Source organism: Hippoglossus stenolepis, chromosome 13 (genome assembly GCF_022539355.2).
Source record: "Hippoglossus stenolepis isolate QCI-W04-F060 chromosome 13, HSTE1.2, whole genome shotgun sequence".
In the NCBI taxonomy this organism is placed as follows: Eukaryota; Metazoa; Chordata; class Actinopteri; order Pleuronectiformes; family Pleuronectidae; genus Hippoglossus; species Hippoglossus stenolepis.
Window position 1 is genome coordinate 6,215,658 of NC_061495.1, and position 20,574 is coordinate 6,236,231.

The 20,574-nt window shown below is 43.9% G+C and overlaps 1 protein-coding gene across 4 annotated transcripts in view; it reads right to left on the reverse strand.

The window, feature by feature from the left end:
- LOC118120307 (neuropilin-2) overlaps positions 1-20,574 on the reverse strand; it is a 91,534-nt gene that overhangs the window by 28,372 nt on the left and 42,588 nt on the right. For all 4 annotated transcript variants that reach the window (XM_035175108.2, XM_035175106.2, XM_035175107.2 and 1 more), the window contains exons 7-11: positions 18,680-18,835; positions 10,349-10,493; positions 6,500-6,675; positions 6,045-6,218; positions 4,569-4,713 (exon numbers count right to left, since the gene is read on the reverse strand). In XM_035175108.2, coding sequence (XP_035030999.1) covers positions 4,569-4,713; positions 6,045-6,218; positions 6,500-6,675; positions 10,349-10,493; positions 18,680-18,835 — 796 coding nt within the window. The remainder of the gene's footprint in view (positions 1-4,568; positions 4,714-6,044; positions 6,219-6,499; positions 6,676-10,348; positions 10,494-18,679; positions 18,836-20,574) is intronic.

Below are 20,574 nucleotides of genomic sequence, written 5' to 3' on the forward strand. Positions count from 1 at the left end.
TGGCTGTTATTTTCCTCAAGTTCCCCACCCAACACTATAGTTTTCAATGGAGACGAGGAACTATGTGTGTAGTGACATACAACTGATAACAAACCCCTGTCTTCATGCCAAACAGGTGGTGTGTGTGTTAGGGCTGAAACAACTAATCAAATTAATCGATTATAAAAATTGTAGGCAACTAATTTAGTCATCGATTAGTCTGGTCTGTTATTATACCTGGCACAAAGTGTGGCTCTCAGGAATAAACGCAAACGAAGAATGTCTTTTTGGCTTTTTATCTGATTAATCAATAAATCTTAAAAAATAATAGACAGATTAATCGATTATCAAAAAAAATTGTAAGTTGCAGCCCTAGTGTGTGTGTGTGTGTGTGTGTGTGTGTGTGTGTGTGTGTGTGTGTGTGTGTGTGTGTGTGTGTCTGCCTGCTAACCACTGGGTGTTGAGCGAGGGAGATGAGTGCATAGCAGATGTTCTGATAGCTCAGTCATTTAGAACATGAACCAATCTGGCAGCCCGGCAGCTCTCTGCTCACATCCAAAAGTCGAGACCCAAATTACACGTTGCCTCCGTAGCTGGCATGAATGATTAGAATGAGTCCCGCAATAATACCCTGGATTTGTGTCTGTTTTCGCACCGAGGGTTTGGCGCGGTAATGAGATGCTAAACTATATTATTGTGTGCCCCCTCTGAGAACCCCCGTATCCGTAATTTCGGATTTCTTCATTGTAATTGGGTGCAGAGATTGTCTCTCCCATGTGGGGAAATTGTTTTACAGCCCCAAGGCCAGGTCAGTGCGCTTCATTGTGAAATATGAAAACAATACAGCAGCGGTAATGGAAAAGCAATGTTTTCTGCGAGTTTGTTAAAGCTGGTGTTTAAGTGATATAAGGTTTTTTGACTGACATCGTATCATATTGTCTTTGTCTCTATATACTTTTGATTGATGAATAAATGATGCCTAAGCAACACTAAATGCTGCTTAAATCTAAATACAGCAGCACTGGTTTGCAGACATGAATGAAAAGAAGAGGAGGCTTGTTTTCTTATCCCAGTTACTACTGTATTACTGTCGACCAGTCATTTTCATGGCTAGATATTAATGTGAATTATATCATATCCATCATGTTACGATGCCAAACATTTCAGATGATGCAGGTTTGTTATTTATGACAACAGCTGACAGGAAGCCAACTTGGGTACAAGCATTTTTCTTCGAATTAAGGATTAATAAAATGCAACACAAGCATGACCATGGCTGTCACCAGCCGGGGAAGAGTCAACGGAACATTTTCATTACTTCTGCCAAGGAGGTTACATTTTCATTGCTGTGTGTCTGTCTCTTTGCAGGATTACACAAAAACTACACAACCGGTTTTATTGAAACTTGATGGAAGGATGGCTCATGGAACAAGACAGAAACCATTAACTTTTGGGGACGATCCAGCCAAATGTTATCACTTTCTTTTGATAGCGGATTTTTTTTGAAGTTTTCACCAATTTCTCAGGGAATAATAAATGGGTCTGGATGTAAACTATTAGACACACGTAGAGGAGTGATTTCTATTAGTGTGTGCAGCCTGACTGAGTTTAAGTGGACTGTTGGCTCTTGGTAGAGGTTTTCTACTCAGTGCCACTTTTAACAATGACGGAAAAAACCTGAAAGCCGTCCTATATTATCACACATTACAAAACCACGGGGTATCTACTGATGTGTGCAGCACTGCCATTAACCACATGTCGACCACCTGTAGTGGACCAGGTATGGAGTTTGAGCATAATTTCACTCTATGGCCCAAAGAAATCCACAAACCTATCGTGATCAAGATTTCTTTTGTTGAAAATAAAATGTTCTTACAAAGCCTCATCTCATTTTATTATTTATAAAAAGAAAAGAAGGTCTCTGGACTCTGGTCACCAGCAGAGGTCCGTGTTCTCTCTGGGTCTTAAGAAAAATAGGTAGAGAAACAAACCACTGAATAATAGAAGGGCTACTCTGATTGCTTCATCCACCGCACTGTGTGTGTGTGTGTGTGTGTGAGTGTGTGTGTGTGTGTGTGTCAGTGAACATGTGATCGCCTCACAGTGTCTCTTCTCATTTATTCATCACTTCATTCATTCCCTCCTTCAGTTTGCGGGCGGTGCTGAGACAGGTGGGGATGTAGCTCGAGGCGCTGGGGGCGGAAAAAGGGGAACTTCCACGGTTTTATAGAGGATCAAGGGTGCGTCATAAATGTGGGGTAGCCTCATATCCTGCTTGGTAAAATAAATAATAATAATCAGGGCTCGAGCTGTTGTTAAAGCTGCCTGTTGAGACGAATGGAAAGTTTTTAGATAGAGGAGGGAAAAACAACCTCATAGGATTTCATGTGGAGAGAGGTTTTTTTTCCCTGGATGACTTTGTATCTTTTGTGTGTGTGTGTGTAAATGTTGTAGTTATAAGATTTAAATGTGTCCGCGTTTTCTTGTGCATGTGACTTATGTGCAAACAGCTTTGTTCAGTGGACTGAAGCTGATGCACTCTGTTGAATATTTTATCTTCCGTTGCAACTCAACACTTGCTCACAAACACACACGTATGCACATCACCTACACACACACACACACACGCGCACACACCTACACACAAACATTACGCACAGCACGCTCAGTAGTTGTTTAATGTGCTTTCCTGTTTTATTGTTTTCCGTTATAGCTCTAGCAGACGGATTGTGACTGCATATCTAGTGAGATCATGCGTTTTTCACTGTTATCCTCACTTCCCCTTGTGTGGAGACAATTAAAAACCAGACACAGTGAAATTGAACAAAATCAAACTGCTCTAAGCCACTGGGATGCAGAATTATCTCCGTGTGTGGCTGTGTGCGGTGGTGTTAAGGGTGGTAGCTGGGGCAGTCGCCGCGGTGATCATGTGAAGTGGGAATGAACTGTTATCATGTCTAATGCACGGATTACATCCAGAGGGCAAACATCTGGCACGCAGACACAGACGAGGCCGACCGGCAGACAATCACGCAGCCCGAGAGCCAAGGGGTTGATCAGCGCTGCGATCGCGATTGGCTGCAGATACGATGTGAATGATGTTGTTCTGTTCAATAACGAGCAGACAGAGTCAACCACTGGCAGTGCAGTCACAGAGGTTACTGTCAGCATGATTGGGCATATGATGAAAAATGTATCTCCATTAAAGGGAAATGATTTGGCTTCATTCGTGGAATACGACCGACAAGGTCAATGTTTCACTATTACTTTATTGTGCCAGCAGGGTTTCACGCCGATGAGTTGATATTTTAGATTCTCTGCGCTGCCACTCAAATAAAACTCAAAATGAAAATAAGGAAGAATATCATCTAAGTAAGCAACCTCTTCTTCTGAGAATTATGTTTCTATACAATCCAAATGTAAGATAGAGTATTAGGGCCACGTGGAAGAAAAACAAATTCTGAATAAAGTCTTAATTTAATGAGAATAAAAACATAATATTATGACTATTTAATACCGAAAACAGTCACAGTGGTTGAAACCTGCCACCTTTCATGTTTTCTCATGAGCTTTGAGACTAAGTTTGAAACCGCAACGTAACCTGTGTGTGTCTCCCAATTATCACCAGTCTCCTGCCTGCTCCCGACACATCAAGGATGTATTGTGTCCCCATTAATAAAGACACACAAACACACACACACACACACACACACACACACACACACACACACACACACACACACACACACACACACACACACACACACACACACACACACGACCAGCCTGCTTCATGTCAGCTGGTGTCAGCTGAAAAACCAAAAATTATATTTTCTCTAACAGAATCATGACTGATGATGGAAACCAAAATCAAAGCACAACATGCACATCACCGTTCACTAAACACAAGCCAGACAACATGTTATTAACACAATAGGCTGTGAGCACAATACAGAACAACTACACAGCTGGGCACTATTAGTAAAAGTCCCGTGACCTAGACATGTTAATCCCTGTCCAGACATGGTACCAAATCTCCTATAGAGCAACATGATTACTTAAACCACCGCTTTGCCGTATGCACGTGAGTGTGTACTTTATATAGGCATATGCATACACACATATTCAAATACTGTACATATATTTGTATACAGAGACACAGAGAAGTATGACGGATAAAAAACACACACATATTGTGCGTTCACAAGCACACAACCAGACATGTACTCATGGCAGATGACGAGGATTAATTGGATGATTTACACAGCACATTTCAGTTACTAATGTTTAGTTTGTGACAATTCATATATATATGTATACATATCACAATAATTATGGTGATATACTGTTTAAGATTTGGAAAAGATTGATATTGATCACAGTAGGTGGGTAATGTGTTTTAATAGAGCATTTGTTTTACGTGTGGGTATTGACACTGTGTATTAGTCTGCTTATCTGTGTGAATTTCTATGTCCGTGCACAAGTGCACATTCCTGCAAGCTCAAAGTTGTGAGTCCATCTGTGTGCACAGTGATTTGAAATGTGTGTAACCTCCTCTTATCTCACATAAGCAAGAGAGTGCTCTTTACCTGGCAGGTCACAGCCGAGCACCTCCATCCTCATGCCGATCCCAGCAGGCGACCACCGCTCCGGAAACACTCTGATGTACTGGGCGACTATCTCCTCGAACCTCCGCACCTCTGGAGTGTCGTAGTGGCCGTTGCCTTCGAAAATCTAAGAGGAGGGAAGCAAAGTCATGAGGAGAGTGGATGTTACAAGACTTCAGAGAGATATTAGAGAGTAAAACATTCCTTTGCTCCAGTGTAAAGCATGTTTTCCTGCCAGGTTTCACATACGTGAGCTCAGTTCGTGAACTCACAAGGAAAATCGGTCTAAAGGCAAATGACTGATGCCTGCAAGGTAGGAGCTTTAAAGGGTGAGACACAAAACTGTGAGTGACAAGCTTTGACCTGTGTGAAATGTGTCAGAATGTGATAGAGACAGCAGAGTTCTCTGAAGCAATAGAGAAACCCGGAGGAAATCAATAAAGATGAGTTATTTAATTTCTCCACTGTTTAAGTCTCATTGTGAGACAATAGGAAAATGATACGCTTGTCATACAACAGCACTAATCAGCATTGTTTCCCAACACAGTGTGACATGTGCCATATAAATAACAACAGAGAGTGTGTTTCTTTTGATTTCTGAATCAGTTTTTTCGAGGCAGCTTGCAACAGCCTCTGGCAAAAAGAAAAAGATTTATTACAAGCTGAGAACTGACTAGACTGCGCCACACATTTACTGGGTTGGTGAAAGTTATAATATTGGTTTCATTAATTGAATTGGATCTTCTGTCTCCCCCCATTCTAGGAATATATATATAAAAACATATGATGGATTTCCCAGGATGCCCGTTTAAAAACGACAGGCAGATGAGAGGAAGTGGGATTTGAAGCAGCAGGAGAAGAAGCCAGGCACTCAGTAGTGCTATTAAAGGGTTTTAAGACTGAGTCTCAGGAAGGAGAACAGAGTTTAAAGTGCCCTGTCTCACTGTGTGTTAAGACTGCCGGCAGTGTTGGGTGGTGATGCAGGAAAGACATTTTTAATTAACACCCATGAGAGACAAATAGAGGGTGAGCGAGCGAGAGGATGGAGAGACGGAGAAGAAGCAGAGAGGGAGAGTACAGAGGAGTTAGAGGGACACAAAGGAAGAGGCAGGGAGAATGAAGAGTGAGGTAATTAAATTGAATTATTATCAGAGCTTTGGCTGTAATAAAATGGATTTCTTTTTCTTTTTTTTTTGACTGAAAATGACGAGGCTGAGTTAGAGAAAGAGACAAAGAGGGAGGGAGAGAAAGAGAGAGAGTGAAGAGGGATTTCTTTGAAAGACAGCTATAAATAAACTACAAATGAGGAAGAACTGACAGTGACAATCGGAGATGAGGGTACATGTCAGTGTGTGTGTGTGTGTGTGTGTGTGTGTGTGTGTGTGTGTGTGTGTGTGTGTGTGTGTGTGTGTGTGTGTGTGTGTGTGTATACGTGTATGTGTGTGTGTGTGTGCTTACCTTGGCGAACCCAGTCTTGCTGTCAGTGATGGACGTCCAGTCTTTGCCGGTCAAGCTGTGCGCCAGTTTGTACTTCCTGACAAATGCCCTGTTCTCGGCGCTGGTGCTGCCCTCCAGCCCTCTTGCACCCTGGGTAATAATGCCTCGCACCATCTTGGGCACACCCAGGTCCACCTATAACACAGAGTTATTATTGTTAGCTCCCTGTTTTCAACATAGAAGCCGATCAATTTCCAGATCCCCGGCCTACTTTGACTTTCCCATATGGTCAATGATTGTTTTCCATTAAGAATTGGAAATGTTTTAAGTGATTACTTAGCGTTACATCTTTAGTTTTCATTTTTAAACATTATATTTTTCAAACATTTTAAAATGCTTCATCTTAAATTTTCCAAAAATCGTTTAAATCATTATTGAACATCTTAACATGTAGTGCTGTGATAAAAGTCACTCACCTGTAGCCACTCTTCTCCAGCTATAGGCTGCGTCGGGTTGGGGAACCAGCCGGACCGACTGGCCACCAGTCGGGCTGCACCCATGGAGCCGTGGATGTCCCTCATGGAGGATGCAGAGATCTGGGAGTCGGGCAGCAGCCCAGACAACATGCCCTGTAGTTCTGAGCAGGGAGCATCTAACACAGCACACAGAGAAAAATAAAATAAGTTTATTTTTACATCTCCACTGGGCATTTGATAAATTCTACATCGGAAGTTTGTCAAATAAAATGTGAAGTTAAATTAGAAGCTGCCAGGAAGTGAGATATTACATTGAAAAGCTTTGGAAATGGTTATAGTGATGATTTAAGGTAATTTGAAGGTTGGCAGGCTGATACATACTATTATCATTATTCTTGAATGACTGTTGGATTTTGCTACACCCTGGTTTAATGATTTTTTGTTGTCGAAAAGATCTTCCTGATTGGTATTGACTTTAAGGTCAAGAATAATTTGGTGTTTCCGTTTGATATCATCTTGGTACATGCTCTCACAGGTTGACAAAAACAACCACAACGGGTTGTGTTGTGCTCCACAGCCCCTCGGAGCTGCTCTCTATCAACCCATTTCATTATTTTTCCTTCCTGCTTCATGCTGCAAAGTTGCTGCATAACTTTAACTGAGCTACCGAAGGGGATTCTTCACAGGGAATTGAGCCTGAAAACAGAAGAACTAAATGAAAGCAAGCTGCAGATCAAAGTGATACTGTTTAATGTGCTTTAGTCTAACAAGAATTAAAATATGGTGTTGCCATGAAAAAAGCCCCACACAAAAAAGCACAAAGGGAACCAAACAAAGTGACCATTTGTATTTAAAAATGAAGAGGACTCAGACATTATGGCAGTGGAAGAGAGATGAAGGGATGAAGATGTGAGGGAAGGAAACAGAAGGAGGAATAAAGCAGCGAGATAGAGGGTGAGGATGAGGAGTTTAAGGACAAGGGGGAGATAAAGAGAGAGGCAAAAGGTCAAGCAGAGATGGACTGAAAAGAGAGCGGGTGGAGAGGAAGGGGTGTGAAAGATAAAGGGAGGAGGAGGAGGAGGAGGAGGAGGAGAGCGGACTGACAGTGAAGGGTGACGGTGATTGATGGTGACATTCTACGGGTCTTCGAGGAGATGAAAGTTTAATGTTGTGACGTTTGCAACTGCGCCTCACTTTGGTGAATAATGGATGAAGAATAAACAACAACAACAACAACAACGGCAGCAGCAGCAATGGCCATTGCAAGATGAGCCAACGCAAGCTTCAGAACCGATTAGCCGAAAAGAAAATGATGTTATTGTTTTGTTTATTCAACGGTTCTCCCCGCATCTGGTTGTTTCAGCGGCTACTGGACACCAGCAGGCGTTTTAATGCAGGAGTGCAGTGGGAGTCGATAGTGGGAGAATATCATCTCTGGAGATCGCAGGAACAGAAATAGCCAGATATGACACGACAGCAGGAGAGCCCTTAAAGCTCACACACACACACACATAGACACACACACTTACACAAAGCAATACATCCACCAGCACGTAGTGGTTGGAGAGTCAAGGTCTCTCTCACAGGTTGAAACACACTTTTTCTCACTCACGCTCTGATATCCAGCCCACGCATGTTCGCACACACACTGTGCTTTTTCCAGATAACAGGGTCTTACTAAAGACCCCTACATAGTACTCACCGACGCCTCTATCACGCCGATATACATTTATCTTGATACAAATGTACACACTACATGAGCCCAGTGAGAAAAAAAAAACAAAGGAGCTAAAAATAAATGAATGATAGGTGCCGCAGGGCCGAATAAAAAAAGATTACAGTGGGAGAGAAGAAAGGATGGAGTGAGGCGGAGCTGAATGAGGCAGGGATAGGGAACATTTAAGGGTGGGATCGATTGAGGGAGGGGGGGATTGGGAACGGAGGCTTTCCACAAAGGTGATGGAAGGACGGAGGAAAAAGGCAGAACGAGAAGGAAAGAAAAAACAGAGTGACAGTGAAGAGGGATCGGCAGAAAGTGAGGAAAAAGTCGAGTGAGGGACATAAAAGTGTGATTTAAGTTAATGACATGTCACTGACTGACTGCTTTATGACCTCCTTTATAGGCCTGTGTGGGGCATTATCACACACCCCCTGGCAGTGTGCGAATGTGTGTGCTCGCCAATACGTCTGAGTGCAGGGCGGGGGAAAAGAAAAGATACGGCACGGCTAATAGCAGATATGTTTTCCTCATGAGGTTCTCTCTGCAGGTTATAAACATATTTCAGGGAAAGTGTTTGTTTGGCTCTGAAGTAACCGACTCAGTCCTCCCCCTTCAACAGAGGACAAACTAGTCTGAAGGTGTCAAGAGTTTGCATAAAAAGTCAGTGTTTTCCTCGGGGCTCATGATGGATTGCTGACATTACGCGGTGGCAGAAATGGGCAATATCCAGGGGAACGGAGTTGGCCAAAAAGATGTGTTGAATGGATTCTCAGGGCTGAGAGTAGTGAGGAAAGTAGGGTGATGTATAATGCAATTTCAGGTGTTAAAATGGGGTAAAAAAAAAAAGGGCAATTTGTGGAAAAGAACACAGGTTAGGGTACCTGATATATGCCACGTCCGTCTACTTTACCTGCTGTATCACTCTGCCTCTCACACACACACAGACACTTATACACACACACACACACACGCACAGTATCATATTGTTATGGTGTGATTGTGATTTGTGTGGGTGCTGAAATAGCCCTCCTAGATAAGAGCATATCTGTCCCTCTCAATGGCCACCACGATGGCAGCAGAGAGAGGCTCTAACCCAATAATGATACAGGGGAGCTGGGACACACACACACACACACACACACACACACACACACACACACACACACACACACACACACACACACACACACACACACACACACACACACACACACACACACACACACACAGAGAAACATATACTTCTATCTTTGAGAGGACACATTACATTTCCCATTGCCCCTCACCCTATACCCTCAAGTATTACAACTGAATGCCTAATCTCAACCCCCCACCCCGAACGTTACCTAAACCTCTGACCTTTGAACCGCTGTTTGAAGTTTTGGAGACAAAACGTTCCCACTCTTAATGTTGTCCTCACAAAGATAGAAGTACAAGTAGCCCCCACACACACACACACACACACACACACACACACACACACACACACACACACACAGAGACAGTCTAATTAAGTTTTATCTATTTATAGTATTGAGCTGATTATGCTGGTTGAAATCGTGTTTGTTTGCCAGGGCTGCAGATGAAAGCTGAGAGCCTGTTACTCTCTGATGTTATCACCCACACATCACACTCTAGTATTATTCTATTAGGACTGTGAGTGTTTCTTTTTGTGTGCGTGCGTGTGTGTGTGTGTGTGTGTGTTTTAGTGTGCGTTGTGCGAGTGGGAGACATAGAGGGAGGATATGTACATGAAAGAGCGAGGGCAAGAGTGTGAGTGCACTTGTGATGTGTGTGTGTGTGTGTGAAGGGAGAGAAACCGTTTGGAGAAAGTAGATTAAAGTGTGAATAGGAGCGTTGGATGGATTAATAGGTGGACAAATTACTGAATTATTCAATATTTGATTATTTGAATAAAGACGCTGGAAAAGACCCTTTCAAGTGTTCCTCTTCTTCTCCAGGAAATGTTTTCTAAGGGAGTTATTTTTCGCTCTGACCCACCTTCTGACCTGTTGTAAAAGCCAGTATATCACCGGTGTAAAACTTGGCAAGACGAATACATGTGTTTTCACAGAAGCGAGTCCCACGAGGAGGCAGGAGGGAAAAAAAAGATATTTCATCTTCCTTACCCGTAATCTGACAGCCGTACAGCTCGAAGCGCAGCGCGATGCCGTTCTTCCAGGTCTGAGGTCGGACTCGCACGAAGCGGGCCAGGACCGGCAGCGGGATCCGATTGAGGACCACCTCTGTGGCGTCCACGTTGGCATGGAAAACCTACGAAGAGAGAGAGAGGAGAGGAGGCCATTTACTTCACTGTTTTCCTGAGCAGAGGGGGGGATGCAACAGGAGCTCAGTTTCAGGGTCGTCTTAACGATGACACAGGAGATTGAACACACATCCTCGATACGACAAAGGAGCAGAGCCCTGATATCACTGGGTCGTACATCATTATCATTTTGTTTTGCTAGTCTATCAGCCTCATGTCCGCAGGTTAAATATGGAGCTGGAGTCAGATTGTGTTTAGCCCACAGACGTGACGTGTCGTGGGGGCAAGCGGCGACCAGGCTCTCGTCTCTGGAGCTGACTCACTCACACAGGGTGTCTTGTTTATTTAACCCTCGTATACACGGAGATGTAAAAACAACAGGAGGGATTTAGGAGGAGAAACATGACGAACTCTAACAACAGTTTAGAAAGTTTAGACAGCATAATAATTGAACACCAGTCAAAGAGGCCAGGGGACTTCAAGTGCACACACACTGTACATGTGCACACACAATATAAACACTTTGCCTGTGCACAACAGAAGTAAGGAGGTTTATTTATGTGCACGTGCATACACACACACACTGTGCGCACTGTGTAATAAATCATATGTGTGCGGGAAAGTCGTTTTCTCAGTGCAGTCCTCTTTCCGTTTCCCTTTCAGACGTACACACACACACACACACACATATGCATATGCAGACGCAGACAGAGACACACAATCTACCTTTCACCACCTCACACAGTGCCCTGCCAGCTTCTCCCCACTGTGTGTGCAGTTACACACACACACGCACACAATGATTTCCTCGGAAAACACACACAAATCCAGATGAAAGGAAATTGAATGCGAGCGCACACATGGCCAGAAGAACTGTTTTTGTCTCCTGACAACAAGACTTCATATCTCTGTCTATCAGCCCCAGTGTCATCTCCGTCAGGCTCACCGCAGGAAAACGCAGCTGGAGCCTCTTGCTCTTTCCCCTATTATTTCACTTTCTTCCCTCCGCTCTGTCTGTCTCTTCGACATCTCTCTCCTCCTCTCTCTCTCTCCTTCTCTCTCTCTTTCTCTCTCTCCCTGCCATGATGATATACTGCTATAAATTTAAGGGGGGAAAAAATCCATTACAGGACCTCAAAGGCTGTTTTCCCTCTGTGCCTCTAACACTCTTTCTATTATGTTACATCAGTGCTGAAAACACCACATAGTGTGTCTATTACAGGGAGCAGTAAACCTCATTCAGCAGAGCCAAAAGGCCTTGCAATTACTTGCTTGGGTACTCGTTTATAGATGTTAGCTTTGTTTTGGTGTGTATGTGTGTCTGTGTGTGTAAATTCACTACTTTCCTCCTGTTCTCGATCCATTAAACCACAGGACCCGTCAGGGGCGAGGGAATATGGGTGAAGGGTGTTTCCGACTTGCAGAAACAAGAAGGCCACTGGGCCAGCGGGGAATCGAACCTGTGACCCCCCCTGGGTGTACGACATAAAGTCAGACCCAGTGAACCCGTGCCCTCACAATAGCCTTAATACCAGAAACTGTGACCAGTTAAATGATGGGAAAATGCCCAAAGGCCCCGAAAGACTTAATGGGATTGTGGTATCAGAGTGTAATTACAAGTGTGTGTGAGCATGTGTGTGTCTGTGTGTAAAAGTGTAATTATGCAGTCTCACTCTCTGGATTTGGGAGCTGGCGGGTGTTTTCTGATTTCCCTTGGTGCACACTGTAACATTCCTTCAGCACATGTACACACACACACACACACACACACTCACATATTTTAAGCACTGTATGTGTCGCCTATATAAGAGTGTGTGAAAGTCTAATCTTGTTGCTGCCGTTTTACGTGTTTTTAAATTTGTTTCTATTTGTGTACATGTATATATGTGTATGTGTGTGTGTTGTGTGTGTGTGTGTGTGTTTAGCTGGGACGTCTGAGAACTGTTTACATACTGTCTATGGACATAAATCTGGCGTCCTTTGTTTTGTTTAGTGTCACCAAACAGACTCTGTTTCAGCTGCTGCTTGATGTACTGTTACACTCTCGCTGTTATAACTGCTGTTCCGTCGTCCCACACGGCCACACACGAACATTATCTTCATAAGCACGGGGCGAAAAAATACTCTCTATAATATTCTGTCTCGATGCTATACAGCACATGGGGCATAATTTACACTGAGGTGAGACTTTAACAGGAGATTCAACCTTCCGGTTACGGGGCTTTTCAACCCATCGCTCTTTTTGTAGTTCATCATTTGTTTGGTCATGCAGTGAAAGGTGGAGGAAGATTTGGATCACTGTGCATAGTGTCACAATAATGTCAACCAGTGAGTTTAAATTTACAATAGTGGATTGAGTTGTTTAACTAAGTGATGACTGTTTCTAAAACCTCCACTTATCATAATTAAACAAATAATCTTACAACCGAGGCTTTGTTCGAAAGGGAGGAAGTGATGTTTGTGCTCGGTTTGGATTTTAGTCCCATCAGCCGAACAAAAGGCAGCAAACATTTCACTTTTAAAAAACAATCTACCTCCAGCCTGTTTAAAACAAAGGCTCTTGACAGCCATTCACAAGGGGCCCACACACATGTGTAATCCATGTAGACAGACAAGCTGTCACCATGGGAACAACAACGGGGCGACAGAGGGACACAAACTCGGTGCTTCCGCTTACATCGGCTTACATTAACAGTTAATGTGAGAGAATCCATCTATCCATCCATTATCTATACCGCCTCTCCTCTTGAGGGTCGCAGGAGGAGCTGGAGCCAATCGCAGCAGAGGCCGGGGTTCGCCCTGGACAGGTCGCCAGCAGAGAACCTTCTTGCCGTGAGGCGACAGTGCTAACCACCGATAATCAAAATTATCATTTGATATCTGTCATGTAATATATGCATTTTGCCTGGTGTCAGCGAGTTTATTATCTTTATCTCTTTGCTTCTCTCCTACTCTCTGTGCTCACATGTACAATATTTGAACACAAGCAGTTCCCTCATCAAGTGAAGCTGTTTCCCATATGTACGGTTTCTTTCACATCCAAGCCATTGCTGCTCTGTTGTGCTGAAATAATGATTGTATAATCTCAACAAACATACATATGCAATGACAATAGATGTACACAACAGATGTATGCATGGAAAATGCCTGACCTCAACGTTGCAGTCGGACCAGTACAAGAATGAGTCGGGCTGGGTTACTACTCTTCTAACCTCAGGTCAGAGAGAAATATGCAGCCTCCTTTTGCATGTGTCAACAAAACTATTTTTCCCAGATTGAACAAACGCCCCCTCCATGTTGTGTCTGTGCAGTGAGGATCCACAGTGAGGAGCTGACAGATGATACCCTGAGGTCTTAAACCCCTAAATTCACTCTGAACAGTCTCAGTCTAAAAGGCTTCAGCAACAATCTGGACTTCACCTGAAACCCAGCTCACGTTAAGGTGTGTGTGTGTGTGTGTTGTTCTGTGCAGGTTGGTTCCACCTGTGTTAAGAGACACGGGAAGATGGCGGCAGGGTGAACAGACGCTTGACTCTACACCTCTTCTGCTGTCGCTCCCTCCGTCTCTCTCTCTCTCTCTCACACACACAGGAAGAATATTTCTTATTCAAATTATACGTTCTTTCTCCCTTCTCAGACATGAAGGGAGTGATTTTTTCTCCTTCGCTTACACAAACTGCACGACGGTACAGAATAACAATAGTGTGCAGTAGACAAGAGGCGACTAACCAGGTCTAGCGTGTAACTACAGGACAGAAAAAAAGAGCATGGCGAGGGATATGTTCACCTCAAGGGAAAGGAAAGAACAGGTGTGTGAGGTGTGTGTGTGTGTGTGTGTGTGTCTGTGTGTGGTCGTGCCGTTAGCCTGCAGGGCCACAGTCAGTCAGCCAGCAAGGACCAGGACAGACTTGCTGAATTATTCAAATGTCCGTGCGGTGTATTGTGTGTGTGTGTGTGTGTGTGTGTGTGTGTGTGTGTGTGTGTGTGTGTGTGTGTGTAGACAGAGTTATAAAATAGTAAAACAAGAGCCATCTCCTCTCATTTCATCATTTCGAGTAATGTGTCTCTGACAGCTAAATCGTGTGTGTAAATCTGTGGTGTGTGTGTGTGTGTGTGTGTGTGTGTGTGTGTGTGTGTGTGTGTGTGTGTGTGTGTGTGTGTTTGACAGTAGTGAACAAGACTCACAAACCAAGCGGCACATGGCACCCCGGTAATATCCCCCTTTGTCCCTTTCCTCTCTTTCACTCCCAGTTTTTCTTTCTTCATTTGTCACCAACTCTTTCCTCCCACTCTCCTCTGACCTCCCCCTGCCTCCTGCCTTCCCTTCACCCCCCAGCCTCCCTCCCTCTCCTCTGTCATTTTCTTTTCTATCCCCCTCTCCTGACATCCTCTTCAGGCTGCGTTGCCGAGACCTCTGATCTATCCACAGGGACTTCTGGTCAACACCCTTGTCTGCTTTTCTCATTATTCTCCCTCTCCTCCTCCACTTCGTTCATCCGTCCATCCCTTTCTCTCGCTCGGCGGTTCCCCTGTGAACACTTCTTTCCCCCCCCCTCCTGCCTCCTTCCTTCACTCACTTTTTCCCCTATGAACCTCGCTTCTCTCCCTCCGGTTCCCACCTCTCGTCCTCCCTTTGCACCGCTCGCTTCCTCCTCTCTCCATCAGCTCAATGCTTGACTGCTTGACCTTTTGCTTTTGTTTTTCTGCCTTTCTTTCTTTACAGTTTTTTTCCCAAAACTTTCCTACACTTTCCTCTCATCACGATCTGCCTCCCTCCTCCCTCCGCCATCCTCCTCTCTCCATCCATCCATCCTCCCTCCCACAGATTAAGGTGGGAATAGGAGGTTTTGGTCTTGGCTGAGGTCCAGTGTTTGTAATGGCCGCAGACAGTTCCGCCTGCAGCAATTCAGGAGGGCTGCGTAATTACATTTATAGCACATCGAGCTTAAATGCACCACAACTAGCAGAAGGTCTCAAACTCCTCCTGACAGCGGCTCAAACTGAGACAACATCATTTCTCCACCCGAGGGCTCAGGTCACTGGAAATCGCTCATTTTTTACTTGTCATGTGGGCAACCTCCCCGAACCCGGCCCACAGCCAATTCCACTCACTGAGTCATAGGACTGTGTGAGTATTACAGATAGTGCCATTATCTTTTCTTTTTTTTCCATTCTTTTAGAACATTCGCAGTAAAAGTGATCCGACATGACCCGATCATCAAGAGAGGATGTAAGAAACGGCTGCTGCACAGTAAAAAAAAGCAGAGACGCTGATAAAGAAATGCAGAATTATTCATGGGTAAAAAGAAGTAAGAGAAAGAAAGTAAAAAGTTGGCGAAGACTCAACCACTTACTCTGGTGCATGTGTCTCGAGTCAGTGTCATTTGTGAGCCTGTCAGTGAATATTACTTTCTCTTGCCCTGAAAAGTTTCTGCAAGTTAACATGTATTCCATATGTCCCATCTGGGTTCACCACAGGCCTTTAATGACATTATCAAATACATTACAGATCACACAACTCAGGAGGACGTCGTGACAGAGGCGCCGCCCCTATGGGCTCGCTGCCAGATGTTAAAAACCAATGTGTGTGTGTGTGGGTGTGTGATTGGCTGCTTTATTAAGAGCTACTCATCCATGACAAACATTTAAACACAACATTTGTCACGTATGTGTTATTTTTGTGTACACGCAGAACTATGTTGTGAGTTTGCATGAGCACGGGCAGGTATATGCTGAGTTCATACTTCTACTTCTTTTCGTTCAGTCCATATGGCTCCCATTCATTTTTTTCCCTACTTTAATTCCTCTTGGTCATAAAATAATATTTCAGCAATTATTCTACATTGACAAGCACATAAAGAACACACGCACGCGCACGCACACGCACACACACACACCCACGCCAAACCATAACGGTGGACAAGCACAAAAAAAAAATCATTTGTTTAAACAGTATAAATTTTACCTGCCTATTTCCTGATGACTTTCTCAGCAACGTGTGGGAGGAGGGAGAACGAATGATTGACAGGAGAGATGGAGCGGAGAGCAAAGACATGAGGAGTAAGATGAATGAAGATGTGGAGAGAGTGAATGAGCGGAGGATGCAAAAGGTTGAGTGGATGAAAAAGGAAAAAGAGACGGATGGATAGATGCACAGTTCAGAGCAGGTTCAACACAGGGAGTGGAGCTACTGCATGTATGGTTACACAGGTGGTTTGTCCACCAAACAGAGGGTCGGTGGTTCGATCCCTGGCTTCTCCAGTCTGCATGCTAAAGGGTTCTTAGGCAAGATACTGAACCTAAAATTGCCTCTATCGGCTGTGCAGGTATAGTATATATATATTTTATAGTTTATAGTAGGGCAGTTATATAGTAGCGCTGTATGAATGTGGGTTTAAATTGGTGAATGTGGCTTGTTCTGAAAATCGCTTTGAGTGGTCGAAAAGACTGGAAAAGTGTTATATAAATACAGTCCATTTACCATTTGTATAATATTTTATATATGCTTTTAATATAAGGCTGTCGTGCATATCCCTGCTAGTGATCCACCATCTGCTCCCAATTATAAAAACTATTTCTGTGAATTATCTTGTGAATGCTGACACAGCATTTCAGACACCTGACCTATAAAACACTGCCAAAAGATCCTCTTGGCCGGAGCTGCTGAGTGATTTATGTGTCTTTCTAACAAAAAACACACACACACACACACACACACACACACACACACACACACACACACACACACACACACACACACACACACACACACACACACACACACACACACACACACACACACACACACACACACACACACACACACACACCAACAGATGATAGAGACGGCCAAGGTGACAAGGTTGCTGCGTACTGGCCTGTCAGAGGTGTGTCAGCTGAGAAGTGACATCAAACGCAGAGATGCAGACACCATTGTTTTTCTCTTTCTCTATTTTTTTTTTAGCTCCTCTCTGCCTCCTCTTTAATCAGAGGAAGCACCATAACATAAAGATCCATTTGCAAGACTGTATAGACTATGAACACATATCTGATTAATATCCATCATATACCAACTAGACAAAGTCGTGGATGAAAAGAAACAACTGATAACCCGGAGCTGAACCATTCATATTATTATTGCACCCCGAGGCCAAATGGCTCATAAGACAGTTGCCATTGGCTCGAGGTTGTGTGTGCATGTGTGCATGTGTGCATTTACAAGACAGATCAGAACTCACAACTGCTACTTTACTCCACAATGCACCTATTCAATTGAATTTAACCATCGTAATTAAACAATTTTTTTATCCTCTTTTTGCCATCGTACCTCTACTTAATTATCCTGACTACTTTTCTCCACAGTTTCCCAATGTTTCATCAATCATTTCTGTGGGAGTTGGCCTCGGTTATAAGCCTTATGGGATCGGCAGTCCACAGAGGAACCCCAGATGGTTCGCCTGCATCTCCTGTTTCCCTCTTGCAGCAACAGGCGTATTAGAATGTGCATCTGCGAGCGTGTGCATGATGGAATAAGAGTTTATAGCACGTAGCTAGACGTGGCATTAGACCGCAGGACAAACATATGCGACCACTGCAGCAGGGGGAGAACGACTGGGATGGAAAAAAAAACAACCTCAACCTTAGCCACTGGAATGCTCCTTTACTTTAATTGGAGTTGCAACCATTTTAAAAGACTCTCAGAACCGTCTGCTTCTTTTCAACCCTGCACCCTGGACTGCAGCGATGACACATCATGCCTTAACACCTCTGGGACAAACAGCTCGGAAACCCCGTCCAACCAGGTCAGCATTCGGCAGAGCTCTGACCAGCGTAAAGTAACAGAAACCAGATGGGATGTGAAAAGCAGGCTGTGGCGTAGATGCAGTTGCGTACAATGATGTAAGGAATCACTCCGAGACGTGTGCCGATTCTGGCTTGGGTCGTAAAAGCATTAAGTGAAGCCAGCTGAGGAGCGGTGGAAAGGCTGTAATTGCAGACACCGGTTGAATTTCGGGCGTGTGGTCAACTCTTGCTGCATATATTCCATCTCAGATTTCGCTGCGCCACTTCCATGCGGGTACATGTTGAGGCATGCGTGTCACCTAAGAGCATCCAGACCCTCTTTAATTGCCCTGACTTCTTTCTCAAGCCCTCCGAAAGGCAATGTGTGTACGTGTATGTGCACTGAACGTACCTTGTGATTCTTGCCATGTCTGTAGACCATCCAGTCCTCTCCGTTGGTGCTGACCTCGAGCTTAAAGGTGGTGACATGGTACGCCTTTTCAGTTTCCTTCGAAATGGCGCCCTGCGTGGCGATGCCGGTCAGCACCTTCAGAGTGTGGAGATCCACCTGTTGACCAGGAAGAGCGAGTATGTTTTAATCAAAATTTTAAATAAATCATAAAAACAAAACAGTAAAGAACAGAAACAAGGTGAAAACTGATCAGTCCGCTGGTGTATTAAATTTCAAAATAAAAGCCTCACATCCTAATATTAGAATATAAATGGGGGGAAACACAGAAGAAATTCCGTATCCATTCTGATTTAAGTCTCACACCCCAGGATGAAACAAACATTCAATAGGTTAAAAACAGACATAAACTCACAAATATACACCTGGACCTATCAGCCTCCACCTCTCACCTTCATCCCCCTTTTCCGCTCCTCCCCCTCATCTCCCTCTCTCTTTCTGTTTCTCTCCTCTCTGTGTCTTTCTCCTGGCAGATCGATAGTAATGACCCGGGGCTCATTTCAATTTCCTCCCATACAATAGCAATAATCACCTCCCCATCCTGATTGTGGAAGCTATGCTACGTGTCTTGCATGCTGCTCGCTGTGTTGCAATAAACGTGCACAGCGCTTTGTGCCAGACGTGGGCTTCATACCCCTTTTATTTCAAGGCCCCTTTAAGTAGATAGATGATTGTAAAGAAACATAAAGCAACTCAAGCTCATTGTTTCCATAGGAATGTGATTTGATACTATTAATAATTGAAATTAAATTAAAAATCTGCAGGTTTAAAATATACTTAAAGTTAAACATTAGAATTCCATTGTTCCTTTGGTGAGAATCCAAAAAGGCTAAATTGAGTGACTTCCGTTTCAAACTAATCAGACAAATTAATTGTCAAAATCAAGTTCAGCCCATGGTCCTTTTTTGATTTTTGATTTTTGATTTGAATATAAAATCAAAAAGTATGAATCATTATCAGTATTAGACAAATCAGAAAAACATTATTTACTGCATTTGTATTTCATGTCTTTCAGTTCTCAAATGAATGACACATTATTAGCATGTTGGGACTGTGACTGGAGATCATTGCATGTACTTAACAAAACAAGATTTTAAGACAGAGCCAGGCTGCAGACAAATAAAGAGCAGAGAATGAGAAAGGTTCTACTCCGGGTTAAAACATTTATTCTCCTCCGTCGTGGCTGTTGAAACCTGTAGATTAATCAGAGCCTGTTGTCTGTGTGCATGGTGTGTGTGTGTGTGTGTGCTGTGTGTCCCACTGGGGTGTAGTACAAAACACTAGGGGAGGTAAATGCTGCGTTTGTTATCTGTCAGAGAGACAGGTGTTTTAGATTACATCCAACACACAACACACACACACACACACACACACACACACACACACACACACACACACACACACACACACACACACACACACACACACACACACACACACACACACACACACACACACACACACACACACACACACACACAGGGCCACATGCTTAGGGCCAGACAACAATCGATAGTCCGGAACCAAGGAGAGAAACAGATGAGTAGAGATGGAGGGGAGAGGAGTAAGTGAGAAAGGGAGGGAAAGAAAGAAAGAAGAGGTGAATAACAAATGAGGGAGAGAGAGAGAGAGAGAGAGAGAGAGAGAGAGAGAGAGAGAGAGAGAGAGATGCAAAGTGAGGCTTCCCAGGAAAGGTTCCTCATCAATCACAGAGCTGTTAGAATAATGGAGCCACGAGTGCTCACATCATCAATCTGCAGCACACCTCACTGGACCAGGCCAGAATAGAAAAGAATGGAATAGATCAAAAACAGAAGTTGCAACAGAGAAAGTGGCGT